We start from the raw sequence: 19,519 nt of genomic DNA, 5'->3' as shown, positions 1-19,519 counted from the left end.
TACCAAATAGTTTAGAATAAGCTCTTTGGTTAAAGAAAAATTGACACAAGTTTTTAGGTCAAGGTCACTTAAAATACTTTATAGATCTAAAAGACTGAGATGCCTTTATATAAGAACCAAGCTTTCATTCCAGAGTCTGTCACTGTGGGTTTATTACATCATTCCAGGTTTGTTTTGTGATGGAAAAAAAATGGAAGAAGACTTAGGAGGCACTCTGGTCTATAGTCAGAGAACAGCTGTTTTTAAAACAAAGTTGCATTAAATTTTGTCCTCCTATCTGCTTACATAGAGTAGGCTCAACACAGGCAACAGCCGAGATTTGTGCTGCCTCTCCACCCAATTCTAGCCAAGAGGCCCTCTGAAAGTGGAAGAGTTGCTTAAAACTCATGCTGAGTAGAAGTGAAGGGGAAGGAGTAATCTCAAAGCCCTAAAAAGCAGAATAATCTGGGCAAGTACCAGATTTATACAGTACAAACCTTAATAGAAACAAAGGCCATAGGAATGCTATGGAGTAGCTATCTTGCGATATTTTCTATGAGTTTAAAGGAGAATAAAGGGAATCACCTGAAGATGGGACTTCCCCTTTAAAACTGAAAATGTAAAGTAATAGAAACTGATCATTCCTTCCCAGAGCCAAAACAGTATTATGCAGGCCCTATGTTGAAATATTCAGCTTGTACCAGGATAACTCCTATAAACAGCACATTCCCTACAAATAACTACTTTATTAGCAGCCCCACACTGAATCTACTTAAAGAGCTTCTGAAATGAGTATCTTGAATTGCTCTTACTATTAAAACAATTCTTACATAAGCTAATTCAGACATACAAACTTAAAAACCTGCCTCTGATTTAACAGTTTTTACTGATGGAGGGAAAAGAACCTGTGAGGCGACCCACTCCATTTGCTACGTAGCTCAGGTATTTTTTCCCATTAACATGGAGAAGTCGGGTCTCTCCAGCTTTAGTTAGTTCTCTTGGAGACATAAGAGTGGCCAACAGCAGTTAGTTCTGAGTCAATCCCAAGGCACTATGATGTCAAAGGTATTTCACACCTACCCCCCAAACCAAAGAATTCACATAGAGATTAATATATTCTAGAAGGAATAAACATTTCAGGTCAGCTTGTGACTACTGACCTGTCTCGTGTTTACACCGTAAGAAAAGCTGATATAATAGCTGTTTTCCTGAAAGCCTTTTTCTGCAGTCACAATAGGAAGAAGCCTGTGAAAAACTCCAGGGAGCAGTCCTTTCCATTCTGCAGCGCTTAAGGTTTATCACAGGAAAAAAAACAATTCAGTCTTTGGCATCTCCCACTCCATCTGCATTGATGGCAAACATAGCTTCAGCTTCAGGAAGACAAGGAGAGTCATAGATTTTGCAGATTCTGGTTTCCCCTCTTCCTTTTCTCAGGTACAGTCTGCGGCAAAGACACAGACCAAAGCACCAAAATTACTATAATTAAAAAATTCTATTCCTGATCTATTTATGGTAGATCTAAAAGGTTTTTAGACTTATATGCTAACTAGAAGGATTTTAGGGGATCTTTCTGTATTCCTTAGGGTACTTCTAATCCAGAGAAATCCATTTCTGCTCACCCCCTGCCCCCAGTGGATTTCCTATATTGAAACCTTTTTTAAAAAAATGATGAGACATTAATTCTTCAAATGTATTCTTCCACACTTGAGCTTTTAATTCCTTCGTGAACTAAAAGCAAACATTTGTTTTAACCAGAGCGTGATAATTAGGTTAAGCAAAGGCTCCTGTGTCTAATTACAGACTAGGCCTTTAACAAGGTGTAACTGGAAATGTTTTCATGCCCACCTCACAGTACTCTGACATTCCACAGTGAAGCCCCTGCCCCAGCACTGTACCTTGTTGTTGAGGCATGCGCAATGATATTTCCTCCGATAGGTTTTTTAGGATCTGCAGCAAACATGGCTGCTCCATCCACTTGGGCTACCACCTGGTTGGTGATTACCACTGCTACACCAAACTGACAGGGAAAGGATAAATGTCATTCTTTGTGGTCAGACATTCCAAGAACCTTACTGCTGCCACTCCATCCCCCCACAAAGCAATGAATGACTAAAGTCTCTATATCTAACTGATATCTTAATACCAGACTCCAGAATTCTGGCCTCCTGGCAAGGCTACTAGAATTCATAGCTCCTGAAATTAGGCATTCTCTGTCCCTACCCCAAAACTTACCTCATCAGCAAGTCGCAAAAGCATCCGCAGAAACCTGGCCAAGTGCATCTGCCTGGCTGAAAGCTCACCTCGACCCGAATAGTCCGTTCTGTAGAGGGCAGTGGCACTGTCTACAATTAGCAGTGCGTACCTACAGGGAACACAGATTCTCTGAAGCCTGTTTCTAGACGCCGATGTCAGATTTTGCTCCCTTTCCCACTACCCTAACATTTTATAGTTATGGCTACACTTATTTATTTATACAACATGCACTTGAGTTATCCTATAACAAAATTTCCAACAAGTTCAGGTGAATTATAGTTTCATATTTTAACAGTGACTTGACCTAAATCACAAAGCAAGGGTGTCAAAATAGGAACTAAAACTCGAATCTCCCCATTTCTAATTCAAGCTACTATCAAATTTGCCACAGCCTGTACAAGATTCAAGCCAAGGGCTCTGGGAAAACATGTTCAGTATCTTCTACTGCCCACATACCTGGACTCTACCATCATGGCCGATGCCTGATAAAGGAGCTGGGTCTGGTGGTCTGTGTTGAACCCTCGAGCATATGCTACATTATCCAGGACATCACTGCCAGAGAGGCCATATCTAGAAGAGAGAACATTTTGAGGCTGATACAAAACTAAGGCAATGAAATTACCTGAATGGGTAGGTAAGAAGTGATAGTAAGAAGGCTAAAGAATATAATTCCCTTTCTATTACAGTAGATCTACCTGGCAGAACTTCAGAATAAATCAATCTATTCTTTGAGGACTCCTGAACTAGAATGAGAAATTTCCAAATATAAGGAAACAATCAATGTTCATCTGGAAAAACAAAAGGCAGCATGACAGATTTAGGACTGAAACAAAAACAATCACTCAAAGATCAATTAAACAAAATCATATAAACTGTTTGTTGTATAGGAATAAAACCTCCTAAACTCAAAAACCTAAGGACTCAAAACTGTAAGAGTCCTATACTTAAGAGAAATAAGTATACTCCATCTGTTCTCCCCTTTTTCTTGCTAGTAACAAGTTACAGAATCTGTGATATGGATCTAGTATGGTTAAATAAGTAATACCTTAATTCATCTTATATTTCAATAATGATTTTTCACCTTTGCATTAAAAAATACCTTTCTTAGAACCCCTTTTCCTCCTGCCCCCAATCCCTCCCAGCATCACGGTCTTTTCCAATGAGTCAATGCTTCACATGAGGTGGCCAAAGTACTGGAGTTTCAGCTTTAGCATCATTCCTTCCAAAGAACACCCAGGGCTGATCTCCTTCAGAATGGACTGGTTGGATCTCCTTGCAGTCCAAGGGACTCTCAAGAGTCTTCTCCAACACCACAGTTCAAAAGCATCAATTCTTTAGCGCTCAGCTTTCTTCCCAGTCCAACTCTCACATCCATACATGACCACTGGAAAAACCATAGCTTTGACTAGGTGGACCTTTGTTGGCAAAGTAATATCTCTGCTTTTTTTTTCTTTAAATATCTCTGCTTTTTAATGGGCTGTCTAGGTTGGTCATAACTTTCCTTCCAAGGAGTAAGCATCTTTTAATTTCATGGCTGTAGTCACCATCTACAGTGATTTTGGAGGCCCCCCAAAATAAAGGCTGACAGTTTCCCCATCTATCTCCCATGAAATGATGGGACCAGATGCCATGATCTTCATTTTCTGAATGTTGAGCTTTAAGCCAACTTTTTCACTCTCCTCTTTCACTTTCATCAAGAGACTTTTTAGTTCTTCACTTTCTGCCATAAGGGTGGTGTCATCTGCATATCTGAGGTTATTGATATTTCTCCCAGCAATCTTGATTCCAGATTGTGCTTCTTCCAGCCCAGCGTTTCTCATGATGTAGCATATAAGTTAAATAAGCAGGGTGACAATATACAGCCTTGATGTACTCCTTTTCCTATTTGGAACCAGTCTGTTGTTCCATGTTGAGTTCTATCTGTTGCTTCCTGACCTGCATATAGGTTTCTCAAGAGGCAGGTCAGGCAGTCTGGGATTCCCATCTCTTTCAGAATTTTCCACAGTTGACGATCCACACAGTCAAAGGCTTTGGCATAGTCAACTTGTCATTAAATGTACCTTAATAGGATCCCATTTCTTCAAAAGTGGTTTGATTTATTCATCTATCAAGACTCAGCTAAATGCCAGTACTTTTATAAAAGCTTCCCTGCATCTCTTGAATAGATGTGATTCCCCTTCTTCTGTACTTCGAGAAAACTTGATTTAGGCCTTTTTATAGCACTTGTGAGGAGCTACCTGCCATTCTTTTACTAGACTAAAAATTCCTTGAGGGAAAAGACTATGCCTTTCCAACTAGCACATTTTTTTAATACCTAGTAAATTCTGAATAAACATTGCTGAATATGAAGTTTTTAACCATAATCCAAACAAAAGGAGAATCATATGTCATCACTTTAACTCAAGTAATATTTTCAGATTAAGGTTACCTAAAATCATTATAGTTCAAAAGTATAATACTGACTCCCTTAGGTAACAGTTCAAAAGATAATCTGTTGAAATAAAATCTTAGGTGCTATAATTTCTTGAGATCCAGAAGTTTCTATGCTTAAGAGTTTATCTTTTAAGAGAAGCAATCTATTCTATGTAAAGAGTCTGATCATTACAAAAGCATATACTATGTCAAGCCTACTCTTCTGAGACTTAGCTTTAGTAGCTTTCCTCTGTTTTCCTACCCAAAAGAATAGAAAAACAAAACAATGTCTAGCACTTGAAATAACCCTGCAATAAGATGAGCCTCGATATCAGGCGATCCCACTCCACCCAACTGAATTTTCTACATCTTTCAATGGATTCATCGTATTTGGCAAACCCAGTCTTTGCACTTTCCTGGACTGTTCACCAGTTATTCTTTGCCATTATCAATACAAAGGGAAGTTTAGCTGTTTTGTTTGTTTTTTAAAGTGGATTGATGATGATAAATTTGTTGAGTCTAGGCATGGAGACAAGAAAATGAAGCGAACACAGTTTTACCTTAGGATCATGACCAAATAGGGATAAAAAGATAAATTTTCTGTATTTAAGTCATAACTATAGGATAGAAAAAAGACTGAAGAGGCCTAAGTACTATACTACATAAACCTTCTAGTCTTGCCTCAAGAAACATTGATATAATCTACTATCAGGAATGGAGACTAACTTCTGCTGTCAGAATACAGATGTTACTAGAAAAACAGAGTCATCCTGGCCTTTCTTTCAGCAGAGTTCATAAAGATGATTATGGGGATCTCTGTGCTGATATTCTTGAAGTAGTAGAGAATTTCAGTTCCTACAACTTGGAAAAAGCTGGCTGGAAATCAGCATCACTAATCACTAGGGAAATACAAATCAAAACCACAATGAGTTTATCACCTGTCAGGATGGCTCTTCTCCAAAAGAAAATAAGTGCTGCCAAGGATGTGGAGAAGAGTGAACCCTCAGGCACTGCTCGTGGGAACATAAATTGGTACAGTCACTATGGAGAATGGTGTGGAGGTTCGTCAGGAAACTAAATTATCATATGATCTAGTAATTTCACTGCTGCGTATATATCTAAAGAAAAAAGACATTCAAAAAGATGTATGCATCCCAATGTTCATAGTATTATTCACAAAAGCCAAGATAAGGAAGAAACCTAACCTGCCAACAACAGAGGAATGGATAAAGATGTGGTATATATATTCAATAGAATATTACTCAGCCATAACAAAGAATGAAATCCTGTCATTTGTAACAACATGGATAGACTTGGAGGGCATTATGCTTAGTAAAATAAGTCAGACAAAGACAGATACTGTATGTTATCACTTATATGTGGGACTTAATAAATAAATAGAAACAGACTCAAAGATACAGGGAGCAAGTAGTTACCAGTGGGGAGAAGAATGGGGGAGGGACAAAATAGCGGTAAAGGATTAAGAGGTACAAACTATTATATATATTAGCAAAATAAATAAGCCACAAGGATATATATTGCACAGGTAATATAGCCAATATTTTCTAATAACTTTAAATGGAGTATAATCTATAAAAATATTAAATCAGTATGTTATACACCTGAAACTAATATAATATTGTAAGTCAACTATATGTGGGACTTCCCTGGAGGTCCAGTGGTTAAGAATCCACCTTCCAATGCAGGGCACATGAGTTTAATCCCCGGTTGAAGAACTAAGATCCCACATGCTGCAGGGCTACTGTGCCCCTGTGCCATAACTAAGACCAGTTGCAGGGACTTCTGGTGGTCCAGTGGCTAAGACTCCGATCTCTCAGTGTGTGGGGCTTGGGTTTGATCCCTTGAGATTTAGTCAGGGGACTAAATCTCACATGCTGCAACTAAGACCTGGCACAGCCAAACAATGAAATATTTTAAAAATAATAATAAATAAGAATAAAATGAATTCCATCAAAAAGCAAAAAAGACCAGATGCAACCAAATATAAAAAAATCAACTATACATCAAGTATTCTATACACACATAAAAACTTATATAATGCTATGTCAATTATATCTCAATCAAACTGGAAGAAAAAATGGGAATTTTCATAGTAAAAACAAAAAACCTCAGGTGATTAGCATGTAAGTTTGAAAAATTCAGCTGTATTGCCTCAAGGGAGTTCTGTCATTCTTTCTTTCATAGTATTTTAAATACATTCCAAAAAGGTAGGGACACTGTAGCAAGCAATGGTGGCCATGGTTCTCCAACTCAGCAAGCATCCCAATCACCTGGGGAGCTTGTCACACCACTGCTGGACCCTATCCTCAGTCTCTTGATCGTCTCTATTTCTGTAGATCTGTAGTGGAATCAGAGGACAGTGAAGTTGCTCAGTCGTATCCAACTCTTTGCGACCCCATGGACTGTAGCCTACCAGGCTCCTCCCTCCATGGGATAGGCAGACGCTTTAACCTCTGAGCCACCAGGGAAGCCACCAGGGAATCAGAGGATCTGCATTTCAATTTCCCAGGTGATGCTAATGCAGTTATAGGGAGGAGCAGAGTCTTAGAGAAGGCATTGGCAACCCACTCCAGTACTCTTGCCTGGAGAATCCCATGGACGGAGGAGCCTGGTAGGCTGCAGTCCATAGGGTCGCTGAGGGTCGGACACGACTGAGCGACTTCACTTTCACTTTTCACTTTCATGCATTGGAGAAGGAAATGGCAACCCACTCCAGTGTTCTTGCCTGGGGAATCCCAGGGACGGGGGAGCCTGGTGGGCTGCCGTCTATGGGGTCACACAGTCGGACACGACTAAAGTGACTTAGCAGCAGCAGAGTCTTAGAAACCTCTGAGCTAGTCACCTGAATGTGGGTTAATATTCTTCAACAGAACATGGCAAAAATTTATCAATAAGGGTTGTTCTCTTGTCGAAGGAAATTAGGTATTAATTATCTTAGGAGGCCCTGTCCTGTAACTTTCTCAGAAATATAAATTTAAATGCAATATACATAAATATAAACTCAATTATAAAAATTTTCCTGATAGAAGTGATTAAAATGAATTAAATAAATTTCTAAACATTTTTCTTTTAGTTGACAGAACAGCCATAAACATGGCTCTAATAAATATTAGTTCATTAACAAACATCGAATGCGCTGTTCTAGGGCTTGGGGATACACTGAATGGTCAAAACAAAGTCCCAGTCCTCATAACATTCTACTATCTCATATATCCTATCTGAACACTCATTTATACTACTGGACAAAATCTTAGTGACTTTATCCAAAAGAACTCTTCAACTAATAAAATAGCATACTTAATTAAAAGTGTTTTCTGTAGAACACCAAAATCAACTTTGGGAAGGAATATACATTTTGATATACTCATCTCTGGTAAACTAAAATCAGGTTGCAAGAAAGTAATTCTTTTTTCCTGACAGGGATTTTGTAAGAAGAAGCAAAGGGCTACAGTTATTGTTCCAGCCTAATTTTATGCCTCAATGGTGTATATCTGATGACTGGGATTCCTCCAATTGTAAAATGGGAAAGACAATTCTGTTATAATACTAGAGAATTCTCCTTAACTTAGCAAGGCAGGTTCCAATGTGAATCCAACATCTCAACATGCAATTAAATTTCATTTAATCATCACTAGGTTTCAGTAAAATGTGTGCTAGGAATCAAATTATCATATTTGACCCTAGACAAGGGAAAATTAAGGAAAACAATTTTGAAAGTTTATTTGAAAGCTGTATTAGGGGATGTAGGAAAATTACAAATTCTTTTGTTTAAATAAAATAAATTATTACTTATTTGGCCGCACCAGGTCTTAGTTGCAGAATGTGGGATCTATTAACAGTTCCCTGACAAGGGACTGAATCCAGTCCCCCTTGCATTGGGAGAGCAGAGTCTTAGCTACTGGACCACTAGGGAGGTCCCGAAAAAATGTACAAATTCTTTACCAGCTTTTCTGAGGTATAATTTATATACCATAAAATTGATGTGTTTTAAGTGTAAAATTCAATGACTTTAAATAATTCAATTTTAGAACATTTCCATTGCTCAGAAAGATTTCTCCAATCTATCTGCAGTTACTTTCTGTTCCTACTCCCTGCCCCAGGCAACCATGCATCTATTGTCTCTACAGATTTTCCTTCTGGGAATTTCATATAAATGGAATTCTATTTGGTCTCTTCTGTCTAGCTCCTGTCATTTAGCATGTTGTTGGGGTTTATCCATGTTATAACATGTATCATCACTTCATTCCTTTTAGCTGTTTAGCAGTATTCCATTGTATGGATATGCCACCTTTTATTTATTCATTCATCAGTGGATGGACAATTGGGTTGTTTCTAGGTTTTGGCTATTTAATAATACTTATAAACATCCACAAACAAGTCTCCGTGTGGACATGTTTACACACCTCTTGGGTACATAACCAGAGTGTAACTGCTGGGTTATATGGCAAACTTATGTTTAAATGTCACAGTTTTTGTTGTCAACTCTGGATTCTGCTCCATTGATCCATAAGCCTGTCCTTAAGGCAGCACCACACTGTCTTGATTACTATTGTTTATAGTAAGTTTTAAAAGTGGGAAAACTGAGACCTCCAATTTTGTTCTTTTCTCCTCCAAGAATGTTTTGGCTGTTCTGGGTCCTTGATGTTTCTATATTAATTTTATAATCAGCTTGTCAGTATCTGGAAAAAAGGTTGGTGGGATTTCAATAGGCATTGTATTGAATTTGTAGATCAATTTGAGGGATAATTACCATTTTTAATAATATCACATCTTTCAATCCATGAATGTGAAATGTTTCTTTATGTAGGTCTTCTTCAGTTTCTTTCAGCAATGTTAGCTATCAGTGTACAAGTCTTGGACTTCTGTTAAATTTATTACTATTTCATTCTTTTTGATACTACTGCGAATGGAATTATTTTCTTAATTTTTGAATTGTTCATTGCTAGTATATAGAAATACAATGGATTTTGGCATGTTGAGATTGCATCCTTGAACTAATTTAGTTCTAGCAGTTTTTTGTATATGTAGCTTCTTAAGATTTTCTACACATAGGATCATGTCATTGATTAATGAAGATAGTTTATATTTTCTATTCCAATCTGGATGCTTTTTATTTCATTTTCTTGCACTGGCTGGGACCTTGAGTACAATGTGAAATATAAGGGGCGAGTGTGGAGATCCTTGCCTTATTCCCAATCTTAAGGAGAAAACATTCAGATTTTCACCATTAAAAATGATGCCAGCTGTAGGTTTTTGTAGATGCTGTTTATCAGGGCATCTGATAAATGCTTTATCCATTACTGAGAGTGAGGTATTAGTCCCCAACAATTATGCACGTATTTTGGGGCTCTATTAAGTGTGTATATATTTGTTATACTGTCGGGATGAACTGACCTTTTAGTTATAAGATGTTCCTCTTTGCCTCAATTAGTACCTTTTTTTTTGTCTTAAAGTCTATTTTGTCTGGTATTAGTATAGCTACTCCAGCCCTCTATGGTTACTATTTGCATGCAATATTTTTTCCCATCTTTTTAGTTTCAGCCTGTTTGGGTCTTTGAATCTAAACTGGTTCTCTGGAAGGCAGCATATAGTTGATCTTGTTTTTTATCCAGTTTGACAGCAACTCACAGGTTTTTTGACTAAAGAAGTATGTTTTTCTCTAAGGTTATTCTTTTGAAACACACATACAACTTTGGGATATGGAGCAATAAGAGAGAGGAAAAGACACCCTTCAGCCAGACTAAGCCTGGCAATCACTACAGTGACAGATGGAGCCCTTTTCTCTTGTCTGATCCAGTAACCTACCTCTCAGCCACTGCTAGCAGCCGTTCTGGCCTAAAGGTACCTTCGGTGTCAATGTACATGGCCTTTCCTTCACCTCCACCTCGGTCAATGGGAAGCTAGAGAGAAAAAGAACAGTGGAAATGACACTGTACTTCTGATATAACTGAACAACTTCCTTCTGACGGGCCTATAATTGCTTCCGCTCCCAGTAAAGCAAAAGGAAAAATAAAGTGACAATAAGATCTAGGGAGGAGACACTCACTTCTGAGAGAAGTGCATCTAGTAGTAGGTATGGAGGTCACTGTGAGGCTAGAGTCTGGCCAGAGTTGAAGAGTGCTTGGAAATATATACCAGAGTAGGTGATAAAATTATTTTTTTTTAACTCATACACTTCTTCCAATTAAAAAAAAATTTCTACTATTGTATACCAGCAAAAGACTGATCAAGTCTCTCAAGGCAATTTGGAAGATCATTTACTTAGTTTTAATAAGCAAGAGACTCTGATCCAATACCCAAATCATTTTATCATATCCAGATCACACTTAAACGAGCAGAGCTCATATTTACCGAGCAGAGTTCATTCCTTTGGGTTGCTGAAGGAGATTGGCAAATACCCCAGGGGCATCCCTAGCACATTTAATAGGTGTTTGCTCCAATAGTACACAGATATTGAAAATAAACAAACGTAGAAAAGGAAAAATAATCAGAGTTTAAAAAAAAAAGAAAGCAAATGGAGGAATGCCAGGAAAACTGTCTCATGAACTGTTCAGGGAAATCTGCTTTAGGTACCTATCCCATACCAGATACTGAGTTCTACCAATTTTAAGTGAATGTGGCTAAATGGTAGTTTCCACCCTTGAAATCTACTTTGGAACCTTTAAATTCTGAGGAAAATCCCTTACAGCGGTTTACATTAAGTGCCTGGTAATGCCAAAATTTTGTCTTTTCCGATTCTGAGAAAAAGGATTTTTTTCAAAATTACAAAAGTACTACATGCTTGTATTAAAAATTCAAGCAATATAGAAATGAGTGAAAAAAAAAAAAGGAAAATTTTTTCTTTTAAAAACTCCCATCTCCCAGATCATTTTCTGTGTATTTTCATACAAACACTTTTTATATGATTCTGCCACTTGCTATGTGACCCTGAGAACATTAATTCTCAGTTTTTACATTTTGTGTGAAATGTAATAAAACCTACTTACGGCACTGTTTTGAAGACTAGATAATTCACGCTAAGTGTTTAGCACAGTGCCTGATATATAGAAGGCATCTGGAAGACTCAAGCTATCCTCCACCTCTAGGGCACTGACTTTAGCATATATTAAATTACAGAAGGCTTCGTTAATTTGGAAAGGGGAAAATGACTATGTTGTCATTTGGAAGGCTGGCAGATAAAATTGTTCAAACCATAGGAATTTGTGGAAAGAGCAAAAGATATATATACAACAGAAGAATGTCTTCAGAAAGCAGAAACTGCCTCGGTTTTTGGGGAGGAGAAAATCTTGACATTCAGGGGCCTAAGTCCATAGGAATTAAAATGAATGAGGTTCTCCTTTCTCTCACTTTCTTGCATCTTTAGTACTAGCATGTGTTTTTTTCCAGCTAAATAGACCTCCTTGGGCAGAAGGGAGGCCATGAGTGTCTGGACAGGGCATTGGTAGGCAGACTGACAGCAGAGAAATGGACTGCTGGCCTGGTCACAGGGGGATGGACTATGTGCTGTACATCCCTGCTCATTTTGTCTCCTTTGCCTCACCCTTCCAGTGTCACCTCAGCTATCTCCTGTTGCTGGGCTGACCACCAAGGTAGCTATTTGTAATAACTGCTTAGTACCATAAGCAGAGACATCACTTTGCCGACAGAGGTTCATATAGTCAAAGCTATGGTTTTTCCAGTAGTCATGTATGGGATGTGAGAGTGGGACCAAAAGAAGGCTCAGGCTGAAGAACTGATGCTTTTGAACTGTGGTGTTGAAGACTTTTGAGAGTCCCTTGGACAGCCAAGGAGATCAAACCAGTCAATCCTAAAGGAAATCAACCCTGAATATTCATTGGAAGGACTGATGCTGAAGCTCCAATACTTTGGCCACCTGATGCAAAGAGCTGACTCACTGGAAAAGACTCTGATGTTGGGAGAGACTGAGGGCAAGAGAAGGGGGCAACAGAGGATGAGACAGTTGGATGGCATCACTGACTCAATGAACATAAGTTTGAGCAAACTCACAGAAATAGTGAAGGACAGAGAAGGCTGGCGTGCTGCAGTTCACGAGGTTGCAAAGAGTCGGACACGATTTAGTGACCGAACAACCACAACAACCGTAATTTAATCTTATTTCATAATCATGCAAGCTGTTTTGAACTTTCACCATTTTATAATGCTATGGTGTAAATTCTTTCTACACATATTCTTGATTGTATGTGAAGTTTTCTAAGACACATTTTCTGTCAAGGGTATGTGCATTTAAAATTGGTACTTAATACTGTCCTCTCAGGATTTTAAAATTATTCTAGTACTGTGAACAAACACGGGCTATTCATTTTTATAACCTAAGTATGACTCTTAACTTTATATAACTTCACTATTAGACAGATCTGATACATAACAGGGTTTCACTTCATTAAGTCGAGAAAATCTGAACAAATAAGAGGTGATAATATTTAGATTTAAATACTAATCTAACAGCCTCTTTATACCTCTGGTTCCAGCTCTTAGGCTAGCGACATGTAATCCTTTCCATTACTAATGAATTAGAAATTTTTTTCTCTGATAAAAATATCAAAGATTCAGTTATTCAGCCAACTGTGAATGTTCAGTTGTTTTTGTAGAGAGGGTATGTTTTAGAATTTTGCTTCAGTTTATTGTAAACAGGCATTATCTGACTAATAAACATTCCCGAGATAGGAGTCTGTCTGTACAACTTAAGCGCATCAGCATGCTATGCTGAGTTGCCAATGGCAACTACAGATATTGCGTAATGTACCCTAAATATTTATTCCATGTGAATCCCTGTCCAAACAACATAGGGAAAACATTTCTATTTTTAGAGGTCACATATCATATCAGATGACCCATATCTGAGTGATATTTTAAATAGTTTTATTTCCTTTTAGCTAAAATTTTCTAATGGTGCTTGAGCAATAAGCTGTAGCTCCGGCAGCTTGACTGTACCACTGTTCCTCTTCTCAATGCTTCCCCTCTATCCTAAAAGTTCTTATATCCCCCTCTTTTCTCCTCGGAGTTATTTATGAGATGAGCCAACATAGCTTATGTCTACTTGATACTGGAATCCTAATGCGGCTGCATGTGGTGACATTTTGGTTGCAATGGAAAAGATCAGTAGAGTTACTGAGGAGAGAAACACAGTCAAAATGAGAATGAGAAAGGAAAGTAATGAGAAAAACAGGAGACCAAGTTGGGCCTCTTGTTATTAGATAAACTTTTATTCATGCAGAATGAAAATATTTTCCTATCTCAAGAAATGGTATTGACCACTTCAAGACAGCAGTGTTGACTGATGCACATTATCTATAAAATGGAAAAAAAAAAAAAAAAAAGAGAGAGAGAGACAGATTTTCTTGGGTGACTTGAGAGAATCAGTCTCATAATATAAGCCTCTGCAGATATATGTGTTTCACTAAATGTGAACTCTATCCAAGACACAGTCCTGACAAAATCCATATTTCTTTAATGGCACATACCATCTGTATAACATAGCACTACAGTGATGTAACAAACATTTTTATAAAGTGTTCTTAAATACAGAATAAATTATAAACGGTAGTTCATAATTTGTTAGGTAAGGGAAAATGCACAAAAGAGAACAATTTATATTTGATGTTTAAATTTATAAGTTCCAAGAATGAATATTATTTTGTTGAGAGGATAAGAACTCACATTGGATGGTAAGATACCAGGAAGTCCCCTCTGTCATACTGACTGAAGAAGACAGATTTCCTTTCAGTTATTCTCTAACTCCACTGGTAAGTTGTGTTCCTGGGAGAAGTGAGTGTAATCTATCTAGACAGTTTCCAACTTAACTATGGCTTGATTTACAATCCTTCAACTTTACCATCGTGGGAAAGTGATATGAATTCAGTACAAACCAAAAATCTGAATTTCAGTCTTTTCCCAGGTGAGTCATTTGCTGTACAACACTTTCAGGGTACTGGGCAACCACACTGTGCTCCCAGTCAGCCACTTGAGCTGGAGGGTAAACACTGGTACACTTAGAAACATTCTGGTTCTCACTTTCAGTATAGTATTCAATAAACTACATATGAGAAATTCAGCACTTTATTACAAAACAGGCTTTGTGTTAGATGATTTTGCCCAACTGCAGGCTAATGTAAGTGTTCTGAGCATGTTTAAGGTAAGCTGGGCTAAGCTACGATGTTCAGTAGGCTAGGTGCATTAAATGCATATTTAACCTGTAAAACTACTGCACAATTGTACTCATCTCACATGCTAGCAAAATAATGCTCAAAATTCTCCAAGCCAGGCTTCAACGGTACGTGAACAGTGAACTTCCAGATGTTCAGTCTGGATTTAGAAAAGGCAGAGAACCAGAGATCAAATTGCCAACATCCATTGGATCATCGAAAAAGCAAGAGAGTGCCAGAAAAACATCTACTTCTGCTTTATTGACTACACCAAAGCCTTTGACTGTGTGGATCACAACAAATTGTGGAAAATTCTGAAAGAGATAGGAATCCAAGACCACCTGACCTGCCTCTTGAGAAATCTGTACCAGGTCAAGAAGCAACACTTAGAACTGGACATGGAACAACAGACTTGGTTACAAATTGGGAAAGTACGTCAAGGCTGTATATTGTCACTCTGCTTGTTTAACTTTTATGCAGAGTACATCATGAGAAATGCTGGGCTGGATTAAGCACAAGCTGGAATCAATATTGCCAGGAGAAATATCAATAACCTCACATATGCAGATGACACCACTCTTATGGCTAAAAGCAAAGAAGAACTAAGAGCCTCTTGATGAAAGTGAAAGAGGGTGAAAAAGTTGGCTTAAAGCTCAACATTCAGAAAACTAAGATCATGGCATCCGGTCCCATCACTTCATTGTAAACAGATGAGGAAACAATGGCAACAGTGACAGACTTCATTTTTTTGGGCTCCAAAATCACTACAGATGGTGACTGCAGGCATGAAATTAAACGACGCTTGTTCCTTGGAAGAAAAGTTATGACCAACCTAGACAGTATATTAAAAAGCAGAGACATTACTTTGCCAACAAAGGTCTGTCTAGTCAAAGTTATGGTTTTTCCAGTAGTCATGTATAGATGTGAGAGCTGGTCTATAAAGAAAGCTGAGTGCCAAAGAATTGATATTTTTGAACTGTGGTGTTGGAGAAGACTCTTGAGAGTCCCCTGGACAGCCAGGAGATCCAGCCAGTCCACCCTAAAGGAAATCAGTCTTGAATATTAATTGGAAGGACTAATGCTGAAGCTGAAACTCCAATACTTTGGCCACCTGATGCTAAGAGCTGACTCACTGGAAAAGACCCTGATGCTGGGAAAGATTGAAGGCGGGAGAAGGGGACGACAGAGGGTGAGATGGTTGGATGGCATCACCGACTTGATGAACATGAGTTTATAATAATTATACCTCAGCTATCCTTAGCTCCTGCCTCTCCTTTCAGTTCATTAAACAAGTTGCTACCAGAATATTTCTGAAAATTTGCTCATGCTAATCTTCTCTTGAAAAATGCTGAATGATTCCCACTCTCTATAGAATCAAGTCCATACTTCTTATATTTTGGTCAAGACCTTGTAAAATGGTCTTGATGTATCCTTTTCAAAGGTTTGTCTCCTACTATTTGTCCAAATACAACTTCTGAGCTAGGTAAACGGACTTATTTTGTCTTATTATGTTATGCTCCCCTGTCTCTGCCCTGTTCATACCATTCCCTATAGTTAAATGCTTTTTAGTTTATTTACCTGGTCAAATTTAGCATTTTTCAGGATCCTGGTCTAATCTCTTTTTCCCATAAAGTATTCAATGATTACTCTAGTGTGATGGAATCCTGTTTCTTCCTTAAATACTTATGCTACTTCCCCTGTATTTTTTTATTTACTAATATATCAGGTATGCCTTGAGTTCAGTTCAGTCGCTCAGTCGTGTCCGACTCTGCGACCCTATGAACTGCAGCATGCCAGGCCTCCCTGTCCATCACCAACTCCTGGAGTTTACCCAAACTCATGTCCATTGAGTCCGTGATGCCATCCAGCCATCTCATCCTCTGTCGTCCCCTTCTCCTCCTGCCCCCAATCCCTCCCAGCATCAGAGTCTTTTCCAATGAGTCAACTCTTTGCATGAGGTGGCCAAAGTACTGGAGTTTCAGCTTCAGCATCAGTCCTTCCAAAGAACACCCAGGACCGATCTCCTTCAGAATGGACTGGTTGGATCTCCTTGCAGTCTAAGGGAATCTCAAGAGTCTTCTCCAACACCACGGTTCAAAAGCATCAATTCTTCGGCGCTCAACTTTCTTCACAGTCTAACTCTCACATCCATACATGACTACTGGAAAACCCATAGCCTTGACTAGATGGACCTTTGTTGGCAAAGTAATGTCTCCACTTTTGAATATGCTGTTTAGGTTGGTCATAACTTTCCTTCCAAGGAGTAAGCATCTTTTACTTTCATGGCTGCAATCACCATCTGCAGTGATTTTGGAGCCCAGAAAAATAAAGTCTGACACTGTTTCCACTGTTTCCCCATCTATTTCCCATGAAGTGATGGGACCAGATGCCATGATCTTAGTTTTCTGAATGTTGAGCTTTAAGCCAACCGTTTCACTCTCCACTTTCACTTTCATCAAGAGGCTTTTTAGTTCCTCTTCCCTTTCTGCCATAAGGGTGGTGTCATCTGCATATCTGAGGTTATTGATATTTCTCCCGGCAATCTTGATTCTAGCTTGTGTTTCTTCCAGCCCAGCGTTTCTCATGATGTACTCTGCATATAAGTTAAATAAGCAGGATGACAATATACAGCCTTGACGTACTCCTTTTCCTATTTGGAACCAGTCTGTTGTTCCATGTCCAGTTCTGTTGCTTCCTAACCTGCATATAGGTTTCTCAAGAGGCAGGTCAGGTGGTCTGGGATTCCCATCTCTTTCAGAATTTTCCACAGTTTCTTGTGATCCACACAGTCAAAGGCTTTGTCATAGTCAATAAAGCAGAAATAGATGTTTTTCTGGAATTCTCTTGCTTTTTCCATGATCCAGCGGATGTTGGCAATTTGATCTCTGGTTCCTCTGCCTTTTCTAAAACCAGCTTGAACATGTGGAAGTTCACAGTTCACGTATTGCTGAAGCCTGGCAATGCCTTAGGACATCTAATTCAATCATCTCCATTCATTCCAGTATTTACTGAGCACTGACTTAGGCACTAGCAGTACAGTAGAGAACAAGTCAGTTACAATAAGCCAGGTACTACTTTAATTGAGCATGGGCTCTGAAGTTGGGTTTGATTCATGCAGCTACTACTTAAATGTGATATGATCTTAGGAATTGTTTAACTCATTGTTTCTGTTTCCAAATCCATCCTAGCAAAGCAAACAAAGAAGAAACAGAAGGCATCTGGGGAAGTTTTTTCCCTAATGTAGGAGATACTAGGCATGCTTGTATAACAATGAAAATAATTTAATAGAGAGGTAGACCAGAAAATAGAAGGAGCAGTCCTTGGAAAAGTGGTAAGGCATGGTAACCAGATCACAATGGTAGGACCTTTGAGAGGAAAAGAGACACTCTCTATTATAACCCAAGGTAAGAAAAGGTGGCTATAGATAGATGGATTTACCTCACACCAGTCAGAATGGCCCTCATTAAACAGCCTACAAATAACAAATGCTGGGGAGGGTGTGGAGAAAAAGGAACCCTCCTACACTGTTGGTGGGAATGTAAATTGGTATAGCCACTATGGAAAACAGTATGGAGGTTCCTCAAAAAACTAAAAATAGAGTTACCATATGCTCCAGCAATCCTACTCTTGGGCATATACCCAGACAAAACTTTATTTCTAAGATACATGCACCCCTGTGTTCACAGCAGCACTATCCTAACAGCTAAGACATAGGAGCAACCTAAATGTCCACTGACAGATGGATGAATAAAGAAGATGTGCATATATACAGTGGAATACTACTCCGTGGATTAGTACACATATATACAATGGAATACTACTCAAACATAAAAATGAATGAAATACTGCCATTTGCAGCAACATGGATGGACCTAGAGATTATCATACTAAGTGAACTAAGTCTGAAAGAGAAAGACAAATACCATATGATATCACTTACAAGTGGAATCTAAAATGTGACACAAATCGACTTATCTACAAAACAGACATAGAGAAAAGGGGAGAGGGATGCTGGGGATGGATAGATTGGGAGTTTGGGATTAGCAGTTGCAAAGTATTATAGAGAATGGATAAACAAGGTCCTACTATACAGTAAAAGGAACTACATTCAACGTTCTGTTACAAGAGACTTCCCTGGTGATCCAGCGGTTAAGAATCCACCATGCAATGCAAAGGGCATGGGTTCGATCCTTCACTGGAGAACTAAGATCCCACATGCTGTGAGGCAGGTAAGGCCATGAGCCACAACTCGAGCCCGCATGCTCTGGAACCTGAGCAACGCAACTACCTAGCCCACGTGCCACAACCAGAGAGTCTGTGCACCACAATGAAGGATCCTACGTGATGCAACAGACAAGATCCCGCACGCTGCAACTAAGACCTAATGCAGCCAGATAAATAAATAAATAAAATCCTGTGACAAACCACAATGGAAAAGAATATGAAAAAGAATGTATATATTAGTATAACTGAATCACTTCACTAGACAGCAGAAATTAACATAACATTGTAAATCAACTATACTTCATAAAATAAAATTTCTATAAAAGCTACGTGAGTTTATAGTTTTGATGTGAAGAACAGTTTAGATTAATTTGGCTAAGAGTGAGGCTGAAGAGAAGCATGAAAGTTTGAGGAAAAAGGACAAATTATGAGATTCTTACTGAGTGGGGGAAAACGTTGCCTGAATG

General features: G+C 38.6%; 1 protein-coding gene across 2 annotated transcripts in view; it reads right to left on the bottom strand.

Annotated features, from left to right (window-relative positions):
- Positions 1-50: 50 nt before the first annotated feature.
- Positions 51-19,519, bottom strand: part of RAD51 (RAD51 recombinase) — a 35,444-nt gene continuing 15,975 nt past the window's right edge. For both annotated transcript variants that reach the window (XM_055537394.1, XM_055537393.1), the window contains 5 exons: positions 10,471-10,565; positions 2,689-2,802; positions 2,212-2,341; positions 1,875-1,996; positions 51-1,420 (listed from right to left, as the gene is read on the bottom strand). In XM_055537394.1, coding sequence (XP_055393369.1) covers positions 1,297-1,420; positions 1,875-1,996; positions 2,212-2,341; positions 2,689-2,802; positions 10,471-10,565 — 585 coding nt within the window. In that variant the 3' untranslated portion in view covers positions 51-1,296. The remainder of the gene's footprint in view (positions 1,421-1,874; positions 1,997-2,211; positions 2,342-2,688; positions 2,803-10,470; positions 10,566-19,519) is intronic.

Source organism: Bubalus kerabau, chromosome 10, assembly GCF_029407905.1.
Source record: "Bubalus kerabau isolate K-KA32 ecotype Philippines breed swamp buffalo chromosome 10, PCC_UOA_SB_1v2, whole genome shotgun sequence".
NCBI classification, from domain to species: domain Eukaryota; kingdom Metazoa; phylum Chordata; class Mammalia; order Artiodactyla; family Bovidae; genus Bubalus; species Bubalus kerabau.
Note: the sequence above shows the minus strand (reverse complement) of the source record. Positions and strands in the feature narration are given on the sequence as shown.